Source organism: Papio anubis, chromosome 10 (assembly GCF_008728515.1).
Source record: "Papio anubis isolate 15944 chromosome 10, Panubis1.0, whole genome shotgun sequence".
NCBI classification, from domain to species: domain Eukaryota; kingdom Metazoa; phylum Chordata; class Mammalia; order Primates; family Cercopithecidae; genus Papio; species Papio anubis.
Genome location: NC_044985.1, coordinates 41,739,415 through 41,762,501, shown reverse-complemented (window position 1 = coordinate 41,762,501; position 23,087 = coordinate 41,739,415). Strand labels below are relative to the sequence as shown.

Genomic DNA, 23,087 nt, shown 5'->3' with positions numbered 1-23,087 from the left:
GTATAGCTAATTGACAATTTTTTAATACTCTTTAAACACTTGTTTAACTTGGAAGAGAGACTGTGCACTACAAAGGGGAAAAGCTGAGAAGGAAGATATGTAGGGAGTCCTCAGTTTCTTTTGTTGTGGTTGTGGTGGTGGTGTTTGAGACATGGTCTCATTCTGTCATCCAGGCTGGAGTGCAGTGGTGCAATCACAGCTCACTGCAGCCTCCACTTCTTGGGCTCGTTCAATCCTTCCACCTTAGCCTCCCGAGTAGCTGGGACCACAGGTGCATGCCACCATGCCTGGGTAATTTTATATTTTGGTAGAGATGGGGTGTCACTATTTGGCTAAGGCTGGTCTCAAACTCCAGGGCTCAAGTGATCCTCCCACCTTGGCCTCCCAAAGTGCTGGGATTACAGGTATCAGCCACCATGTCCACCCTCAGTTTCTTTTATTTTCCTCAGCAACTCGGTTCTTTCAACTAAGCATGGGGACTCCACTCAGGAAATCAAAACATTCATCTGCCCTTGCCCCAATCCAAGTCTCTTGTCGAAGTGTTCCTTCCAGCCACAGAGAATGCAATCTGTGAGGAGAGTTCTTGCAAAAACCCGTGTCCTTTCTTTTCTATGTCTAGTACTGTTTAGTGCCCCTTATAGATTAGGTGCTTGGGGAAATGCCCAGAAACCTCACCCCTTAATCCTTCTCTGGTTGAACGTCTGGCTATGTAATCTCAGATGCCCCCAGCCTTCATTAACCCTCACTGAACTCTCTCCCCAAGACTGCTCACTGTACATACTCCTGTCCTCAGATTTTGAGCTGTGTTGGGAGCAAAAATTCTACAAACAAGCAAATATACTAATAAGTCTGAGGTAAGAGAGGGTCCTTCTAGAATTCAGAAAAACCAGTTGGGAAGACTTGTAATCCAGCAATTTACAAAGAGCCTGGCATATAGTATATGTTCACCAAGTACTTGTTGAAAGAAAATTAACGAATGAATGAGCCACTGTGGCAAGAGGGTAAAGGATGATATGCTATCTATCTACAACTGTAACTGAAGCTACATTCCTTTATAATTTGGCTCTATCATGATCTGTTTTTTAACAATTACTGATGTTGAAGTGCATTTTTTTGACATATCACACTAAGGAGTGGTGCTGGAAAACAAAAGACTTTCTGTGCCTTCTCATTTCCACTGGTCTCTTGGTTTGGCCTTGGGTAAACCCATGTGATATTTCTGAGTAGACAACAATGCCCAGGTTTAAACCGAACGCCAGCTATAAAATCCTCATATCAGTGTGCTCCTCTTGCCACTGACACATGAACTGGGAAAAAGGCAGGTTTAAACTCAGCTGATGGTAGATGTGCAAGTAAACCAGTAGCCACCTCTTTTTCCCAGCACCCTTGGGGGCATCATGTGGCTTTGCCATCAGCTCACCAGACTGTGCTCAAGCTGAAGTGTACATCACCTAAAATCAGCTTTCCAATTGGTTCCCCTTAAATGAACCTCAATACCCCCGCTGTGTGAACATGTGGAGTTCCTGACAAAGATGTTTATGAGATAGGAAATGCACCACAGGACACTCTGAATTTGCTTTTGGATAGAATGAAACTTAGAACAAATGCAACATGAGATACACATTATAGGCTGACTTAGACTATTAACCAAAAACTCTCTTAGATGCACACAGAAAGAACAATGATAGCTGATTTCTATAATTATAACCCAGAGAGTCTGCGAAATTCTGAACTATCTTCTGAATCTTCAAGCATGGTGTGGTTTTAGTTCATCTCTTTTAATATATTTAAATTCTTTGGAAAATCATTCTATTCTATAATGGCAATGTCTTATTAACTATAATATCTGGGTAGTTATAATATAAAAATAAAATTCTGCATAAGAAAGAACGGACTGATTCCCTGGTTCCCTATATAAGGAAAAGAGATGAAACTTACAGAACTCCCTAAGCTTATTTCTGGTAGTAGAAAAACTCAATCACAATTACATAAGTGGAGAGGTTTATAAGAATTACATAAGTGGAGAGGTTTAAAGGGAAGCAACATGTTGTCAAGACAGAACATTTTTAATATCTTGACAAGGCACTCTTCCCAGTTCTCCTTTGGTCATGACGTTAACCGTAGGCAAACTAATGAAGAATTGACTATTAATTTATCTACCTTTAGATGCTTTCTTGGAAATTCTTTTGTGTGTAGCTCCGTCTCCCTATTTCCTAACCCAAAATTAAAATCTCAATCCATACAACCTGGGACAGAAAAATAACTTGGGGCAAGCAGATTCTCTGGCTAGGGGATTCCTTGAAATAATAAATAATGAGCAAGCCAGATGCTTAAGAGTGAAAAATGAAGTTGTAGGTTATGATTTAAAGAGCAATTGAGAAGTTGGCGGAGATGTCATGATGGATCATATTCAAGTGAGGGTATGAGGGAGTGGAAACTATGAGCAAACATACACTCTGGTGATGAGGTTATACGTTTATTTAAACTACAATTCCACTATGCAGACAAAATATAACTTCTTTATTTGATTTAGAACAGCCTTAATCTTGTTAATGAGCCCCACCCACTGGGTAACAAAAAGAACAAAACAAAGCAAAATGCTTTAGTCTAGTTCTTAGCTTGAAGCAATAATTTTGACATTCTTAGGTATTACTCAGTTTTTTAGAATCTTATTTCTTTTCCTTCTCTGTGTCAATGTGATGTCTGGGTAGGGCAGATTAGAGTTTATATGATCTTGTGGCTTTGAGGGGAAAGAGGCCCAAATGCCATTTAATATTCTTTGTCTCCTCTAGTCTCCACAGCCATGACCTTGAACAGCTGCTCATGGCTGGCCCCGCTGGTACTCATAGCTACAATTGGCGGCTGGTACCACTTGCGATCTAGCCTCTCGTAGCTTGGGCGGTGGCTGATGGCCTTCCCTGGCTCATGTGGCCTCACTGCACTTTACTGATGTGAATAACCCTTCCTAAAGGGATGTGCCTCCCATTTGTCTGTCACAGCATCGAAACACACTTACTGAGAAATAGAGCTCCCCAAATTCTGTTTCCTCTACATTGAATCCACGTCACTGGAGCACCAAAAGCTGACTCAAAAACTAAAACATCAGGAAGTTGATCTCACCCCATGGCACCTCCAGGTGGACAACTTGATGAAGTTGTCCCAGAGGTGCAGAGGGCAACATGGGAAGTGACTGCCTCCTAGAGTCCCAGGCATGGATTGGAGCAAAATGCTCATGCCACTCCAGTACCCCAGATTACCTGGATGTTCCTAAAGCTGCCCACTGCCCTTGAAGTTTGGCCTTGAGGTAGTGTTGGGAGATAAGAGGAAGTTAGTCTTTCCATCTCTGCCTCTCTCCTTTTTCCCACAGTGCTTCAGGCTAGAAAGGGTGGGGTTTTCCTTGTCTTCGCCTGCATCTTACCATCCTTTCACCATCACTAGTTAAGCCTTGTGACTAAGCCGTATTAGATAGAAAGAGTATCATCTCGACAGGGACTCTAAGATTGCTACCTGCACCTTCGCTGACCATGCTGTCCCGGGTGGTACTTTCCGCCGCCGCCACAGCGGCCCCGTCTCTGAAGAATGCAGCCTTCCTAGGTCCAGGAATATTGCAGGCAACAAGGACCTTCCATACAGGACAGCCACACCTTGCCCCTGTACCACCTCTTCCTGAATATGGAGGAAAAGTTCGTTATGGACTGATCCCTGAGGAATTCTTCCAGTTTCTTTATCCTAAAACTGGTGTAACAGGACCCTATGTGCTCGGGACTGGGCTTATCTTGTATGCTTTATCCAAAGAAATATATGTGATTACCGCAGAGACCTTCACTGCCATGTCATTAATAGGGATAACGGTCTATGGAATTAAAAAATATGGTCCCTCTGTTGCAGCATTTGCTGATAAAATCAGTGAGCAAAAACTTGCCCAACTAGAAGAGGCGAAGCAGGCTTCCATCCAGCAAATCCAGAATGCAATTGATATGGAGAAGTCGCAGCAAGCACTGACTCAGAAGCGCCATTACCTTTTTGATGTGCAAAGGAATAACATTGCTATGGCTTTGGAGGTTACTTACCGGGAACGACTATATAGAGTATATAAGGAAGTAAAGAATCGCCTGGACTATCATATAGCTGTGCAGAACATGACGCGTCGAAAGGAACAAGAGCACATGATAAATTGGGTGGAAAAGCACGTGGTGCAAAGCATCTCCGCAGAGCAGGAAAAGGAGACAGTTGCCAAGTGCATTGCGGACCTAAAGCTGCTGGCAAAGAAGGCTCAAGCACCCCCGGTTATGTAAATGAATCTATCCCAATTGAGACAGCTAGAAACAGTTGACAGACTAAATGGAAACTAGTCTATTTGACGAAATCTTTCTGTATTGATGTCTACTGAAGTTATAGTTTACCCTTCCTAAAAATGAAAAGTTTGTTTCATATAGTAAGAGAACAAAATCTCTATTGGCCAGTCAAATGTTTCTCATCCTTCTTACTCTGCCTTTGAGTTGTTCCATGATCACTTCTGAATAAGCAGTTTGTCTTTATAAAAACTTGCGGCCTGACTAAAGATTACCAGATTATAGTTTAAATTTGCAATTAATTCTACCATCTTGCAATAAAGTGACAATTGAATGAAAAAAAAAAAAAGAAAGAAAGAGTATTATCTCTATACCCCAGGAGAAATTCTATGATCTGATTCATCCAAGTTAGTTCCTGAAATTCTAAAAGGGATTTTGAAAATTCTTCCTGTCATCCAAGCCTGGTTTTCAAGCCCATTATTTTCTTGCAGGACAAGGGGGTTTCATGGCTTAACCTGCAAAGAATATAATTTGAGAGGGAAAAGAAAATACATTCAAGAAAAAGGTGGAAAGGTAGAAAATTGCAAAGAATAGGATTTGAGGGGGACAAGAAAATACATTCTTTTAATATTTGCAAAGTATTCGCTCATTACCTATCAAGAATAGAAACTACATTTGTAAAGGGTAGGGAATTTGTCAGAAGTGAGAGGACTGCCATTCAGACACATGGAGCGGAGTTAAGGCTGTGATTGGTAGGGACTAAAATGAAACAGCAAACATCTTACTAGGAGGACTCTCTGGTTACCGTCTCTCTGGAGCCTCCTTTTGTTAGTTTATTTGGCTTTTCCTGTGTTCCCATGCTTGTGTACAAATCTTTAATTACTTAAGTGCATTTCTGTTCCTTAAAACCAAAATAACTGAACGAACATAAGCATTCATTTAAGACTTTTATATTCCACAATGTATACATTGTGCACACGAGTGTCACTAAATCCCATTTCCTGTTCCCTGTAAATGTCCTAATAGCCTCAGATTCTGGCTGCCACACCCCCAGGTCACCACCATATCGCCCTAGCTAGCTGACCTGACTCCAGGCTCTCTCTGCGGTTATCCTGCCATCCTTGCCCCTTTAGTCTCCCTGAAACTCCACTGTCACTACATCCTCTCCTGCTCTGAGACTTACACATTGCTCTTCACCCTCCTCCCAGTCATTGCAAGTTGGATTTGCCTCAGTGCAGTTTCCAGGCTCTGCCCATTTAAAAGAATCCAATTTCCCACTATGCTCAACCTGCCTGCACCTTAGGCAGGCCAAAATCAAAACTGGCCTGCAAGAGGAACACCTGTCTGTGCTTGCTCTCTCATTTTCTGCAGTTCCTCAATGGTTTTTGCCCCTGTCTACTGCTAGTCTAAATCTAACCCATTTTTCTAAGCTTCCTCAAATCCTGTTTATTTTCTTTACTCTGAACTGTTAGTTACTCTAGGCCGTGCTAGTGTCGAGCTTAATTATATTTCATCTTTGGATAACAGGTATCTAAAGCTAATTTTTATTGAGCACCTTTTATGGGCCAAGTGCCTTCCCAGGATAGCTCATTTGAGCTGCACTCCACCCCTGTGAGGTGGGCACAATGATGCACATACTGGAAATGGGGAAATGGAGCCTCCTGGTGACTAAGTAACTTTCCTAAAGTCATACAGGTGGTAAGTGGATGGAACTAAAATTCACACCATGAAATTAGATTGCAGAGGCTAAACTTGTTAATGTTGGCATACTGCCCCCAGAGAATCACTGCTTCCAATTTCAAGTGTCTTCATCTTATCTCCCCAACTAGGTGGTAACTATGCTGGCAATAATATGGGCAGGGTCATGAATTATCTGTTTTCTGCATCCTCCTAAGCAAGCACATACAAGACCCTTGAATGGTTATCTCCCCCTGACTGGTCTCTCCCATTGAATCACCATTATCTCCAATATAGAGCAACATGGTCTTTACATTTGAGGCTTATTCAGATTCTGTTAAGTTTGAATGCTGCACTTCTTATCTTTCCTCCCATGAATACTCTGTGAGCCCCTGGATGGCCAAGGTGCTGACCGCCAAAGGTAGGAGGCATCTGGATGCTCTCCCAGAGACTCTACTTCTCTCTCTCTGCCCATCTGCCAGGTTGACTTCTGATGTCATGGGACTCATCATCACGATGACATGCCCTTTTGCAATGTCAGGGTTGCACAGTGTTCCTAAATCCACCTTCCAGACAAACCAATCCCAAAGGCGTTCATGAGTAGGATTATAGCCTGCAGAAGGTGTTCCCCGACCAGCTCCCCTGAGGCTGGGCTTTTTGTACAGTGTTGAAAGGAGATCCCTAAGACTTCTCATTTAAATGCTCCCCAACCCTGTGATTTATTTAGAGAGAAACCAGCTGCCCCAGTGAGAGCAGAGAAATGGATAGTTTGTGACCAGATTTTAAACATTAGAGCTTATGCCTTCAAAGGGTAGTTTCCCAAGGGGATCTCTCTTCCTGTTCCTAAATGAAAAGCTACAAGCATTTAGGGCTGCCTTAAGATGTGGTGAAATGAGGCTTTGAGACTGTCAACATTTGGCTTTGCTCTTTGCAGAGGGTGTTGGGGAGCTTCACAGGCCCAGGCCTGGCAGGAAAAGGCTCGGCAGGGGCCTCTTTGTTGTGAGAGGACTTGGGGTGGAAATCACTCGTTTCCTCCAAAGGCCTCCTCCCCACCAACAGTGTGGCTCCTCCCTTCCTCTCCAGCATCCTCGCTGGCCTCTCCAGTCTCTCTGCTTTCCCTCTCCCGCCCAGTGTCCTCCTTGGGAGGAAGAAGAGAACAAAGTACATTCGAAAAGGCCTCCCTCTCTCTTCCTGTAAGGTTACCCCAAAAAAGTCTCCCCAATGGAGTGCTGGTTTCTTGTTATACCAAGGGTTGGCTGCAGACACTAGAAGTAATTCCATCAGTGACGACATGACAAGATCATTTAAGGATCCCCTTAAAAGCCCTGTTGTTTGTCTAAATTTCTGCCCACAGCTGTCTGTTTAAGAAACCTCACAAAGACACCATGAAATCCTGTTTGTTCTCAACCTTTAATCAATGCTAATCCCAGAGGATAGGAAGGTGGAGCTTGTTTTAAGACGGGGGAAGGGCAGTGTCTGTGATCATGACACACATCAGACGCTTCCCCTTCTAGACATGTCAGGGGATGTGATGGCTTATGGGAGGTGCTCTGGAATAAAAGGGAGGGGGTTGTTCTTCCCTGGCCGGCTTTTATCTTTAATTGTCAACACTCCTGGCCTGCAGAGGATTGAAAAGAAAACACTGCACAGGCCTAAATCAGTCAGAGTAGCAGGGAAGGCGTGAGATCCTCCACACTCAGGATTTAAGTCTCTTCCTGCAAGTGGGGAACTTTGTTCTATGCCTGGCCCACCTGTGCCTACTTCAAAATGGTCCTGGACCTGGCCCCTGGTCTGCAAAGAATGAAGTGAGGCAACATCACTTGACCCCTAAATCACTGAAGAAATGTTTGCCTACCCAAGGAAATGTGATTCCTGGAAGTCCAGATTTATAAAGGTAAGATTAAGTCAGGGATTAGATAGGCTTTTTGTTTTCCTTGGGAAACATGAAAGGATGCCTTAAAATGGTGTCTCCCAACCAAGGGCATTTGAAATACGGTCTGATTTTTAAGAATTTGATCCTCAATCAAATTCCTGGCAATAGAATCATATTCAGTGCGGGGGAAGTGGGAGAGGGAACTCATTTACTCATTAACTACATCTATGCAATTCCAATATCAGATGGGAAAGCAAAAATTCTCAGGACAGAAAAAGATTCACTAATTAATTGACCACTTATGTAATTAGTTCTCGTTTAATCATAAGTTTCCACTTATGCTGTTGTCTACTCTCACACGTGGCACCAAGATCTTTGTTGGTCACTCCCATGAGGTCATTCATACAATGCAAATCAAATGCAAATGGATGGCAACAAAGTGAAATTGCATATCCTACAAAAGATGTAGGCTTTCATCCAACTTGGATGAGGACATAATTTGAGCTTCAAAAGAGAGTGATTTGAATATCAGAGAATTAAAAGAGACTCTTGGGGAAATGAGTGAAGTCCTTTAATATTTTTGCAAAAATGACCCTCTCATGACTGTAGCAAAAATCAGTGTAAAGTAAAAGAGATCTCAAAATTTTGCCAGCACACTTAAGTCAAAAAAATCAACATTTAATTCACTTCCTGATTCTAAAATTAGCAATTGATTATAACGCTAACATTCTGGTAAATATAAAATAAATACTAAATTATTTTATACCTTTAATTTTTAAAAATAAAATTCAATCAATATTTTCAAAACACCATTTATTGTAAGAAAAATACTTCTTGTTTCAAGTGATTATGAATTTTTAAAATATCAACTATCCTTGGATAATGAGGACAATCTGTGGTTATTATTTCACATATATTATTTCATTTATTGCTCACAGCCACCCTGTTAGGCTGAGCAACTATTAGCACTATTTTTACAGGTAAGAAAATTGAGGCCTTGGGAGGTGATTTGAACAGTATTACAAAGTTAGTAAATATTAGCTTCAATTAGATAGGCAATGCAATTATTCTTATTTTGTAAAGGAGAAAATTCTGTCTCCAGCAGGTTCAATGACTAACCCTTGGGCACATGGCTAGTAATATTAGTCACATTCCAACCCAGATCTTCTGTCCCCAGATCAAGGCTTATTCTATTATAGTCACCAAATTTATTTACAAATAAAAATAGCCAAGCATGATGTAACCAAAGTTTTAAGAGCTAAAGATGTTAAAGGGAACCTCTAGTGTATTCAGAAAGCAGGGTTCTGTTGCAACCTCCATTGAGAGAAAGGGAGGGGTAATCCCTCTTAAAGTGTATGTTTAATTCATTTTAGATTGAGTTAAATTGGCACTTCAGTCATGAGTACAGCAGGCTATATTCTTCTTCAGTGACCCATTTGCCAAAAGTACCACAGCAATTAAACACTAAGCAAATACATACATAGGTAAGATAAAAACAGCACTCAGATGTTGAAAACCTAAATTTATCCAGCACACTTAAGCCTAGTATAGCAAAGCATATGTGGTATCTGTTTTTATTAATGGATTTTTATTTCTGGCTTCTTTTTCCCTTTCAGCTTTGGTAATGCTACATGTATGTACAAAAATCTAGATATCTATCCAGAAATTGGCACTTTAGTACTCATGAGTTGATACAAACAATATAACTAGGGCCATTATAATGTTAAGTGAATTTTCAACAAATAGAGTTAGAAATCCAATTATCTTTCCATAGAAAGCTTTTGTGTGGGGTCATTGTTAAATAAAGGAGGGAAGCCAATGGGAGAATTGGAACAGCAATCTCTCCTCCCTACAAAAGGACATTGGAGAATTTCATCCTGCACATACATTAATCCATTCATAATGGCCTCCCCACTGCAGTCAGCCCACAAAGATCATTTTTAACTTCTGTTTCACTTCTGGTTACTGGAGGCTTCCTTTTGGACACAGAGCAGCAAACCAGGAGCTGACAACTTGGGCAAAAAAAAAAAAAACTGCAAGATGAAACACACAGCCCTGCACACAAACAAATGGCTTAAAACTGAGTTCCAAATGGAAGGCACAGTACCCCTCCCCTGGGGCCTCAGTCTAGGGCCTTCAGAGCTTACTGGAAATGAGAGAAAATGGAAGTTCCTTACCTTTGTTCCAATTTGACTAGAATTTGGTCGGCCTTAGATTAGTGCCTCTCAAGCTTTAATAGGTGCATGGACCAAGTTAGTATCTGGGTTAAAATGCAGATTCTGATTAACAGATTTGGAGTGGGATCTAAGATTCTACATTTCTAGAAAGATGGCAGGTGATTCCCATGCTATTAGTCCATGAACTTTGAGGAGCAAGAATCAAAACTAACCTAAGCCTTAGTTGGGACACTGAGTCTTATGCCTGACTCTCAGCAATGGCCATTAAAATTATATTCAACAGGGATATTAAAGACCCTCTGGCCTTTGGCAATTACTAGCTGTGTAACCTTGAGCAAGTTGCTTAACTTTTCTGTACCTTGATTTTCATAAAAGTTTGGTTATAAGGATTAAATGAAATAATGCTTACTGCAGTGCCTGATATTTAGCATTTGCTTTGTAAATACAACTGGTTTCACTGCTTCATTTTACAGATGTACAGAAAAGTCATTCTGAGGAGAAGAATCTTGCTCAATGTGACACAGCTTGCTAGTGCCAGTGGTTGCACAGGAACACAATCTCCTGACTTTTAGTTGAAAGCCCTTTCTACCACCTGTGGGTCTGCTGCTTCGTTAGAGCCCATTACTAATTGAGAAAGCTGACCCCAGGGTACACCCAGACCCCCTTCACTGCCCCAGCCTCAGAAACCCACAGAGCAACTATGGCTTATGTCACACACCCAGATATTTTTGCTATAGCCAGTCCTGACAGCACAAGCCTTCTGCCTGCCGTTAATTATGAAGATTACCCAGATAATTGATTTAATTGGGAACAGAGAGTATCTCAGTGCAACCAGCCAAAGTGGATTAGATCTTCTCAGTGCGGTGTGCAGATCCCTGCAGCTCTCAAGGGGAAAGCATTTCCTTCATGGGGAAAATTATGGATGCCCCGATGGAACCTATTGTCTACTCTGTGCATAACACTAGCCTTGGTGACCTGGTCCCTGGGGATAAAATTAAAATTAGTGCTGGGCACATACAACCCTTTCTTCTTCCCTGCCATCTTTATAGAAACCCTCAATAGAGTTCTAATGCCCACACTTGACAATGATGTCTTTTGGGAGGTCAGGAAGCAGAGAGAGTAAAAAAATTTCTCTCCAATATTATTTTGCAAATGGGCATTAGCCACAGGCTATTCCAGCTCAAGGGTGAAGAGTAGCACAAACTCTTTTCTTTCTCTGCAGTAAAAAGAATGAAATTACTTCTTTCTACAGCAGTGCTAAGATATGAATAACTGAACTGGAAAAAAATATTAGCTGTCTGTCTACTGTTGCTGCATAATACAAAATATATATCATTCCAGCATCTGCCCAGTGAAAAATTACAACACTAGCAAACATGTGCTACAAAGTATCTTTGCTTGGCTTGGCTTCATTATTGGTGCAATCAAAATGAGTTTATCAATCTGGTTCTTTGAAATCAGCTATTTTAGTATCCATTTATTCTAAAGACACACACTTTTAACAAATCAGCCTCGCATCACTTTAACCTCTGTGGAATATTTTCTGTTTCTTCATGGATTTTGGCCAGGTGCGGTGGCTCAAGCCTGTAATCCCAGCACTTTGGGAGGCCGAGACGGGCGGATCACGAGGTCAGGAGATCGAGACCATCCTGGCTAACACGGTGAAACCCCGTCTCTACTAAAAAAATACAAAAAACTAGCCGGGCGTGGTGGTGGGCGCCTGTAGTCCCAGCTACTCGGGAGGCTGAGGCAGGAGAATGGCGTAAACACGGGAGGCGGAGCTTGCAGTGAGCCGAGATCGCGCCACTGCACTCCAGCCTGGGCGACAGCGCGAGACTCCGTCTCAAAAAAAAAAAAAAAAAAAACATCTGGTAGACTGAAAGCCCAGGAAAGAGAAGCCACCTGAATAAAATACAAAAAGCTGTGTTATTGATATAAATACTAAATTATGTGTTCTACCATTCTTAAACTTGGCAAACTGAAAATAAGATGGTTCTGGAGACTGATGATGGAATATAGAGCCTTTGTCTTTTCGGTGACTGTTGACATTCTAACCAGAGCAGAAATGGGAAAACGCAGCAGAAATGCTTCCACTCATTGCAGATACACACTGCCTTAGTTTCTTTCTAAGGGCCCATGAACCTGCCACCATAAATCAAAACCATCTAAGATGTTACTTTACATGCTTTGGCAACATTCACTGTTTGATGGAATCAGATATTTCCTCATTCCCCGTTATGGATTAAATTGTATCTCCACCCCCTCCAAAAAAAAATGCCAAAATATTAACCCCCAGCAACTCAGAATTGAACTTATTTAGAAATAGGGTCGTTGCAGATGTAATTAATTAAATTAAGATGAGGTCATACTAGAGAAGATTGGATCCTTTATTCTATGTGACTGGTGTCCTTACAAAAGAGATGGTCATGTGAAGACAGGCATGCACACAGAACACCATGGAAGATAGAGATTAGACTGATGCCTCTACAAGCCAAGGAGCCCCCGTGACTGCTGGCCATCACCAGAAGCTAAAGAGAGGCATGGAATAGACTCTCCCTCGAAGCCCTCAGAAGGAATTGACCCTGCTGACACTTGGATTTTGGACTTCTAGCCTTTAGAACAATCAGAGAATACATTTCTATTGTTTTAAGCTATCCATTTTGTGCTACTTTATTACAATAGCCCTAGGAAACTAATATATCCCCCAAAAGGATTTTTTTCTTTTTGAGATGGAGTCTCACACTGTTGCCCAGGCTGGAGTACAGTGGCACAATCTTGGCTCACTGCAACCTCTGCCTCCCAGGTTCATGTGATTCTCCTGCCTCAGCCTCCCGAGTACCTGGGATTACAGACGCCCGCCACCACACCCAGCTAATTTTTTTGTATTTTTAGTAGAGATGGGGTTTCACTATGTTGGCCAGACTGTTCTCAAACTCCTGACCTCATTTTTCGCCTGCCTCAGCCTCCCAAAGTGCTGGGATTACAGGTGTGAGTCACCACACCCGGCCAAGGATTGTTACATTTCTATCCTTTATGTCAAGTGAGAGCCTGGTTAGCCCTCTGAGATAGGAATGAAACTGAGATTCCAAAAAATAAATGAACCTGAAGAGAGGAAACTTTCCCAGCCCCATGCAGAGTTTCTAGTGAGTCAGTGTTCTGTTGGAGATGTGTCACTTTCTTTTAAGGAACATACAGAAGGCCTTGGGGTCTCCTTGACTGTGTGTCTGGTACCCTTCCGCGTGAAGCAAAACACATTTGGAAATGTGAAATTTTGACTGCTCCCCCTTTCAACTGTTCACCATTCTTTGATTTATTCAATGAATATTTATCTTCTGCCCACAGGGACAGAAAACTGACGTGTTGAGAACTTAAAAGTAAGCAGTCTTATCTTCACCTGCCTTTCCATAAACATTTATATTCATAGCATCAGTGTCACAATCTATCGTTGATTGATTTTGAAGTTGTGTGTTTCTCGGAGCCTTACTTACACCAGCTTATGAACAGATTAAGAGCTAGCAAAATTTCTGCTCAGAGTCTGTACATAAAATGGCACCACTGGCTATAGTTTATGCTGGAAAATAGCTTTCATCTTTCATGGCACACAATAGGCCCACACTAATGGCCTGGTGATAAATGCTGATGCCGAGAGCTCTGTATTGAGGTCAATTACGAGACCACACCTGGACTCGGCAGGAGCTGTGCTGAGATGCATCAATGATGTCTCCACCAAGCGCTCAGCAGTACAGTCACAGTGAAGGAGCTGGGTATTTGTCCACCCTGCTCTTCAGGCTCAAGTGAAAGGACTTTAAAATTATACCTTAAAAAAAAGAAAACTGTGAAACATAAAATATAACTTTAATAACAGAATGTGTGGCACTGTGAATCTTGGAGAATGGCTTAAGAAACTCAGCAAGCATTTTTTTCTAGCCCTTCTCTAATGATAATGTATCTAATTTTACAGACTAAAGAAGCAAAGTTGAGTATTTTGCTTATTTATTTATTTATTTATTTTTTATTTTTTTATTTTTTATTTTTTATTTTTTTGAGACGGAGTCTCGCTCTGTCGCCCAAGCTGGAGTGCAGTGGCCGGATCTCAGCTCACTGCAAGCTCCGCCTCCCGCGTTCCCGCCATTCTCCAGCCTCAGCCTCCCGTGTAGCTGGGACTACAGGCACCCGCCACCTCGCCCGGCTAGTTTTTTGTATTTTTTTAGTAGAGACGGAGTTTCACCGTGTTAGCCAGGATGGTCTCGATCTCCTGACCTCGTGATCCGCCGTCTCGGCCTCCCAAAGTGCTGGGATTACAGGCTTGAGCCACCGCGCCCGGCGTATTTTGCTTTTTAAATCATCACCGCTCCTTTGCAAGCTTGTGAGCTTGAGTTCTTTTAGGATCTACGTTCACGACCCTTCTACTGCCCAAGTGACTTACATGTCAGAGGAGCGACAACATCTCTAGGAGCTTGGTAACCTTTGGCCAACTATTTGACACAATCCTTATCCCTTGGAAAACATTAATGTACGTTTAAGGTGAAAATCAACTTCCTAGAAATCCCCTATTCAAGTGGCTTATAAGGATGACAGCTGTTTAACAGAGGAAAACTGGTTTCAACCCTTGTGTATTTGAACAACTGCTTACAAGGTAAAATAAGAACATCTCTGGACCAGTCAATCCCGTCCCTGCAGAATTACATGCTGGTTTTTCTACAGTGTTAAACAGTTTGGCAGCTCTAGTGTCATCAATGTATGAATTAGTTTCACATCTCTTGCTGTAAGAAACTAATAACACCCATAAAGCAATTCCTGGGTAGACTCTCATTGGCCAGCCCAGGTTACAAGCCCATGCTACAGTAGTAGGGTATGGTGCCCAATTAGTAACCCATCAAGATGCTGTAAAATGGAGGAGGAGTTCTTTTGATTGTATCCAGCACAATAGGAATGGGATAATATGCTGATCAATGACAGAATATCAGAGCCCACTTCAAGATTCTGATCCTTGGCTGGGTGCGGTCGCTGACGCCTGTAATCCCAGCACTTTGGGAGGCCAAGCAGGTGGATCATGAGGTCAGGAGTTTGAGACCAGCCTGACCAACATGGTGAAACCCTGTATCCACTAAAAATACAAAAATTAGCCGGGCATGGTGGTGCACGCCTGTAATCCCAGCTACTCAGGAGGCTGAGGCAGGAGAATTGCTTGAACCCAGGAGGCGGAGGTTGCAGTGAGCAGAAATCACACCACTGTACTGCAGCCTGGGCGACAGAGTGAGACTCCATCTCAAAAAACAAAAAAACAAGATTCTGATCCTCTTAAACTCAGGCACCCCATCTTATATCTCTACGTATCCTCTGTAGTTTCTAGCACTGTACCTGAAAATGCAGTCTTTTAATAAATTCTGATCAAAAGAAGAGGATGTAGCAAGGTAAAGAACTCTTTTCCACACCTCTGCTTCACATCTTCCAGAACCCCATTTGATGCCAGGCCAGAAATGGGGCTCTAATCCAAGCTACAGTGGCTCTGGGGCTTCTGATGTGCACTTTATTTGGTGGAGGGCCACCTTAATGCAGAATAGAGTTCTCCAGGCTGGACTGACAGTGACCTTTCCACAGTGACCTCAGTTGAAGGCCTCATTCAATTTGAAGGAGAATCTTAAGGCGAGTTTGAACAAGCTGCCCCTGAGAGAAGGCCAGAAATGGTTCATGCTCTGCCGCAGAGGAACAGACATAATGAACTGCTGACTGGTGCCAAGCAATCTCTTTCTTTTCATTCACTATGCGTAATTAGTCCAGATTTATAGGACAGACTTCCCAGAATCCTCAGGCACACACACACGACAAATTTCAGTCCTCCTCTGGAAGGAAATGGACTTCTATTTCCCCTTCAACAGCTGCCTTCTTGGAAGCTGCGTCACTCAAGGCCCTCCTGTCAGTCACATCTCCTCTGAGATCCTCGAAGGCTGAGCTGGTTTGGAAAAGAGCACACTCCATCGCACAGCCTCAAGCCAGGCTCCTTACACGTCTTAGAACTTACTGACACCTGCTGGACGGTTTCCTTCTCTCTGAAAAGCATCTGAGCAGAAGCCTTTGCCCTGCATGTGAGGTCGAAGGAGCCAAGACATTGGCTTCTGCACTGGAAGAGGAACGGAGAACTTTCCCCGCCCTGCGGGTGCTGTGTCTGCTCAGTGAAAACGTGCCTCCTCCCCACAGAGAACAGACTTGAGAATCCCCAGGCAGCTTCGAGAACAAACGCCCTGATAGTAAAAATGCATGCAGGAAGGAACACCAGGAAGAGCAGTTCAGAGGTGGAAGTATGGAATTCATGATCATGGTCAAACTCCTAGATACGTATGGCTTTTCCTCCTGGAGAGACTGAACAAACAGCTAGCTTGAAAAGTATCCACTTCCAAATGTGGAGTCTTACCCTGGGCTCTGGGTTGCCAGAGCTAGGAGATGCTGCTTAACTGGGTCTGTGTTGGCCCAGAGCAAATCCTGAAGGAAGTAAAGGTGACCCTTGGTACTGTCCACTCTCAAAACATCTGGTTGTCTTTGGCTGCTTTCTCCAACTCCTCATGCTTTCAGGGCAGTGCACTCTTTTCAACAGGTTGGAATAAACCAATAAACTAATTCATTGCACCCTTGTGAAACTGCATGTTTTAAGAGAACCTTGGGGTGAGATTTGTGCTGAAGTCCAGTGACTCTCTCTTAACAGTTGCATTTTAAACCTGAGGATAGGATAATAACAGAAACTACTTGGAAAAGTGGGCTTGTGGGACCCCTTTAATTATAACGTGTGGGACAGCTGCCTGCAGGCAGATCTTGCATAGAACTAGTTAGTTATTGCTGCCATCTTGCCAAGGAACTGCCCTACGTGGAGACCAACTACTGGACTGCCCATTCCCCAGCCTCTTCTCCTTCTTCCCAGGAAAGAAGAGGAGTACTCACTGGCTGGCTGGCTGGCTCCCCTCAAGCTCCCTGGAAGATCCCTTCTGTAGAAGATATTCTTCAGCATTCGCTGCTGGAACCACCCATCCCACCTGTAGTCATAAGAGCATCCCCGAGTCTCATCTCAGTTTTCCTCCCTGAGAGCCCAGCTAAATGCAGAAAGCTGGAGAGTAGGTGAGTGTGAGAGCATCTGTGAGCCTTCTTGCCACCAGGGCTCTAGTGTGGCAGAGAGGCCTCCCTGGGAGTAGAGCTATACCCTTCCCTATACAGGGACACAGCCTGCCCAGGCCAACCTCAGAAACTAAACACCTTCATTTCAAGCAAGAAACGCCACTCTCAAAGGTCCCCCACCTTTGGGGCACCCCTCTCATCTTCAGTATGCTTCAGGGCGGAATTTAGGTAGAGCTCTGAAGTTTGAGTTCTAATAGCTGGGTGTTGCCTATGCTTGGTGTTCTAAATGACCCCTGGCCTCCTAGGGGTAATTATACAGCGGGATTTGAGGGTTTAAGGATGGGTAGGCCAGTACTGGTAAATACCAGAAGGAATGTACAATTTCCCCCTAGAAGCCTGTTAGGGCCAGAGCCTGCAGAGATGAAAGAGGTCAGGATTTAAAATGCCATGATATTACTTGCTTCCTGCCCTAACGTTTGGCCTCTCTGTGGCCCTGCACAAAGAAACCTGTGCTGCCTGTCAGATATGAAAAGCATTGCTATTTAGCAACTCAAAAACCATTAGAGGATTTACTTCAATAACCTAGAACTCATGGATTTCCAGAATCCAGCCTTTGTAGTGCTCTCTAATTTTATGATCTGTATCCTCACAAATCCTCCTCTGTCCCAGACATACTGTGTTCCAGCGCAATCTTTTGTTCACAGTGTTCCCCGTAGCCCCAAATGCAGCCCTGAGTCTCTCTCTCCAGTGATCCCATTCCCAGCCATGTTTCAGCACCTCCCCCATATCCCACCTCCTAATGAAGCCCTCTTCTGCCACTGCCCTCCCCGCCCACAGCTCTTAATATTTCGCCTGTCCTGTGTCATACACTTCCTTAGGTTGTTGCTTATATTTTCATGTAGGCAGCCTTTGTTCTGGAAGACCGTAGGCCCCTCAGAGGTAAGCTCTTTGTCATACACCTATTTGACTCCTCAGTTCAAACCCAGAATGTTTCACCACAAGTTTAGCCCATGGAGGGGGTCCCCTACAGGGTATCCCTGAAAGATGTTTGCCCAGTCTCGCCATGAACATTTCTGGTGACAGGACGTGCATGAGTTCTTCCCAACCCACTCCAATATTGAATAGCTGTAAGTTGTATTAAGTTCTTATTTCTACTAAGCCAAAATCAGCAGTATCTGCTCCCAATTCTGCATTACAAGCAGCTGCTAGCTCTTAATTTTTGTCAGGATTCTCTTCCCCAGAGCAGAGATTCCCCCGTTCTTTTGATCTTCATCTATTACAGTTTCCAGACCCTGTGCCGTCCCAGCAGCTCTCTCCTGGGAACTTTCTCGTTTCCAGTATCTCTCATGAAAGGTGCCGCCCAGAAGGGAACACCGTTTTCAGCTGTGTGAAGATGCTTGCTCTAAATGATGAACATACTCAAGGGAGGTATCTTGGTGATAATTGTGATGATCATGATCACAATCAAATTCTAACCATCTTTGTTTAAAACACAAGGAAATTGCTAAAGGAAGAAAGCTAGTATTTTACCCATCCAAGGGATTCCAGTTTTGAAGAAAACCAAAAATGTAGGGAATGCAATCATCTGGATTGTGGCAGACATTGAATCTACCTTCTCAATGTTATTCATAGCCTTCTGATGGTGGAGTTGTGGTTTGAGTGAGTTATACGAAGAAGTTCATGTATCTGATTAACCAGTTTTATGTGTTACCCACTGGAAAGATAACTACGGCCTTCCAAACCGACACTGGCTGCCTCTGCAGATCCTTGTTAGAACAGAGCTGACTCGGAACCTCAGCGGTCTTGGAGATGTTCCAGCAGCTCAGGTTTCCCAGATCTCTGCACTCCTCACCCATCCCTAAGCCTGCTCCAGGGCCTCAAAATCTCAAAAGTGCCTTGAAAGAGCCAAATTAAGAGAACAAAATCATCACATGTAAGAAGAAAACCACCAGAAAGAAGCAATTTACTTTTCTCCAAGCCACTCAACATACCAAGAAATGCCTTACATAGATTTAGGGCTTGGGAGGCCAGATTATGCTTTAGTTCTTGAGGGCCTTTTATGTAGCCACAGGACCTTACGTGAGTGAATTCTCCTCCCCGGCCCTCACTTTACTTCCTACTCCAAAATCTATGAACCTAAAGCCTACAACTAATGAAGGAGGAAAGCCCGATAAGAAATCAAAGGATCCCCTAATCACTCCAGCCCACACTGATCTTTTGTTTCCTTTTAATTCTGAGGCATTTATTTTCTGTACCATTGAATTAATTTTAATATTTTGCTGCCTTTTTATTTTTATTTTCATAAATGAAAGGATAGTAAGCTCTAGGGAAACACACACACACACACACACACACACACACAAACACACACAACTCATCTAATGCTCTTGGAAAGCTGAGGGAACTGACTGGCCTAAAGTTGCAAAGCTGGTTAGTACAAGAGTACAGATAACCACCCCAGCTAGACGCTAAGCTCCCAAGAGGTCAGAAGAGAACAGGTTGACACACCCTTCTTTTTAGATCCAACCAGCAGCTCACTTTTAGTAAATGTACCTAAGGTCACCTTAATAGCAAACTAGGTTAGGCCTTGGGTCTATGACTGAAAGCTTCTTAGAGAAGTGAGATGAAAAGGAACTGCCCCTGGGACATTTAGTTGTCCTGGCTGTCATCTACTAAGCTGTAGGATCTTCTCATATTCATAATCTCTTACCTTACATGTGGTGGTATTTTGAAAGACAGAAGCTGGGCTTAGACATCAGCCCAAGCAAGACATAGTTCACAGCCTCAGTACCCTACCCTGTGACCTGGGGTCCTGATGAAGTTTCTGCCCGAACAGAAAGCTGGGGCACCCTTTATTCTCCAAGCCTTAACTTCAGGAGTCTGTTGCCACAAACTTACACAGAACTGAAATCTATATGGTGATTATAACATATGCTGAAATATAAGATGGCAACAAATACAAAGTGATTTCCCATAAGAACAGCCAAAGGAAAAGTTTTTGGCCAATTTGAATATATAAACTTTTAGGGATATGGATGAAATATTCAATTGTCTACTCATAATAATTTGTTACTTAAATTACTTATTGATATTGAAAATCATGTACTACCTAAAATATACTTAATTTAGAATTTCTTGCCACCCTCATGTTTCAGAATAGTTTTGTACATTCTCAAAATACATTTTCCATGTTCATTGTCTCTTTCATCATAATCGCCAGTTTTTTTTTATCTTTCACCAACTTGTGCAGAGCACATTGTTTGACATACAGCACTTTTTGAAGTCATGTGAGATGATGTCTGTAAAATTTCTTTCAAACCATAAACTTTCCTAACAGTAGGGGTTCCCATTCATTCTAAGTTGACAATACAACCACTTCCCTTTTTGCTATTTTAAGTGTTTTCAAAACCCAAATTTGGAAGTTTGAAGGACTACCCTAAGGAATAATTACGAAATCTGTGTCAAATTTCTGTGCCTGCTTTCTAAAACGCATTTTTGTAAGCTGTTCTCTATAAAACTGTAAAACTAGCAGTGATTGAGTCATTTCAGGGACTGTATCTTTCCTAAACAGTGTTTTTTTTTTTTTTTTAAAAAAGGAAACGAGATGACCTAGAATATGAGAAACTTCAAGAAGTCTTGAATAATACCTATATTTATATCTGTGTCTATTTTTATATCTATGTCTCCCTCCCTTTGTGAAGTAACTTTGAAGGAAAAACCTTGCCTAATAGGTAAGGAGTGCCCAGTTTATACCTGTTTTCTGCAGTAATTATTAATAGTGCATTCTTTTATGCTCAAAAGTGTCCCAGTTTGGACAATATATTCAGTTACCACTCTACTGATGGCAAGGAATGTGCTATATATTATAAATCTGTGGCCTTGTCAAGGCATTCACCATATTGGTCATTCAGTAAGCTTCTTGTAAAGTTAATATCTGCATGGCAGCCAGATGGAACTTAAAGGCGTGGTGCTTGGAAATTAAAGCAATGTAACTAATTATCTAAAGTGATATTAAAATGTGTAAGATACTGAAAATTTGACTACCAGTCAACACAGCATCTGCTTCAAAGAAATCATTTTTTAAACGAAGCTTTATTTTTCAGAACTCTAATTACGAGGAACTCAAGAAGTGCTGCTTTGATCTTAGAACTGTGCATTTAGTTTATTATTAGTTTACACTAAATATTTCGTTTAGTATCTCTAAATATTTGGAAATAAATTGTCCTTATTAACTTACTTTACCATTGAACCATTCAGACTTACAATGATGTCTCATTTAAGGCAAAATTTATTTCCAAAGGACTGTCTTGCAAGTGAGTGCATTGCGTGGATTGAGGGGTGAGTGAACAGATACACTGGCTGCAAAGAGCTCTAGGCTGATGAAGCTCAGATCGGAACTCCAAGCCCTGGGCAAGCCTGCCAGCCTTTCTCACTTCCTCATGTGTTGTGGGAGGGGTCTGGTGGGAGATAATTTGAATCATACGGGCGGTTTCCCCCATACTGTTCTTATGGTAGTGAATAAGTCTCATGAAATCTGATGGTTTTATCAGGGGTTTCCGCTTTTGCATCTTCCTCATTTTCTCTAGCTGCTGCCATGTAAGAAGTGACTTTTGCCTCCTGTCATGATTCTGAGGCCTCTCCAGCCATGTGGAACTGTAAGTCCAATTTTCTTCCCAGTTTCGGGTATGTCTTTATCAGCAGCATGAAAACAGACTAATTCAGTAAACTGGTACCAGAAATGGGGTGTTGCTGAAAAGATACCTGAAAATGTGGAAGCAACTTTGGAACTGGGTATCAGGCAGAGGTTGGAACAGATTGGGGGGCTCAGAAAAAGACAGGAAAATGTGGGAAAGTTTGGAACTTCCTAGAGACTTGTTGAATGGCTGTGACCAAAAGCCTATTAGTGATACGGACAATAAGGTCCAGGCTGAGATGGTCTCAGATGGTGATGAGGAGCTTGTTGGGAACTGGAGCAAAGGTGACTCTTGTTATGTTTTAGCAAAGAGATTGGCAGCATTTTGCCCCTGCCTTAGAGATTTGCGGAACTTTGAACTTGAGAGAGATGATTTAGGGTTTCTGGTGGAAGAAATTTCTAAGCAGCAAAGCATTCAAGAGGTGGCTTGAGTGTTAAAGGCATTCAGTTTTATAAGAAGCAGAGCATAAAAGTTTGGAAAATTTGCAGCCTGACAATGTGATAGAAAAAGAAAAACCCATTTTCTAAGGAGATATTCAAGCAGGTTGCAGAAATTTGCAGAAGTAAGAGGAGCCAAATGTTAATCTCCGAGAAAATGGAGAAAATGTCTCCAGGGCGTGTCAGAGGTCTTCACAGCAGCCCCTCCCATCACAGGCCCAGAGGCCTAGGAGAAAATGGTTTCATGGGCCTGGCCCAGGATCCCAGTGCTGTGTGCAGCCTAGGGACTTGGTGCCCTGCATCCCAGTCACTCCAGCCATGGCTGAAAGAAGCCAATGTAGAGCTCAGGCCATGACTTTAGAGGGTGCAAGCCCCAAACCTTGGGAGCTTCTGCATGGTGTTAAGCCTGTAAGTACACAGAAGTCAAGAATTGGGGTTTGGGAACCTCCGCCTAGATTTCAGAAGATGTATAGAAATGCCTGGATACCCAGGCAGAAGTTTGCTGCAGGGGTGGGGCACTCATGGAGAACCACTGCTAGGGCAGTGTAGAAGGGAAATGTGGGGTCAGATTCCCCACACAGAGCCCTGACTGGGGCACCGCCTGGTGGAGCTATGAGAAGAGGGCCACCATCCTCCAGTCCAGAATGGTAGATCCACCAACAGCTTGCACCATTTGCCTGGAAAAGCCACCAACACTCAACGCCAGCCCATGAAAGCAGTCGGGAGGGAGGTTATACCCTGCAAAGTCATAGGGGTGGAGCTGCCCAAGATCATAGAAACTTGCCTCTTGCATCAGCGTGACCTGGATGTGAGACCTGGAGTCAAAAGAGATC

General features: G+C 42.8%; 1 protein-coding gene across 1 annotated transcript; it reads left to right on the top strand.

The window, feature by feature from the left end:
• The first annotated feature begins 3,473 nt into the window (after positions 1-3,473).
• LOC101007596 (ATP synthase F(0) complex subunit B1, mitochondrial) lies at positions 3,474-4,641 on the top strand. The gene has a single exon (XM_003907502.5). It carries the CDS (start codon positions 3,525-3,527, stop codon positions 4,293-4,295), a length of 771 nt encoding a protein of 256 aa, XP_003907551.1. The 5' UTR covers positions 3,474-3,524; the 3' UTR covers positions 4,296-4,641.
• Positions 4,642-23,087: the final 18,446 nt, after the last annotated feature.

What these genes read in the sequence shown, in the direction of transcription:
- LOC101007596 (XM_003907502.5), top strand. Translation starts at nt 3,525, where the DNA reads ATGCTGTCCCGGGTGGTACTTTCCGCCGCCGCCACAGCGGCCCCGTCT.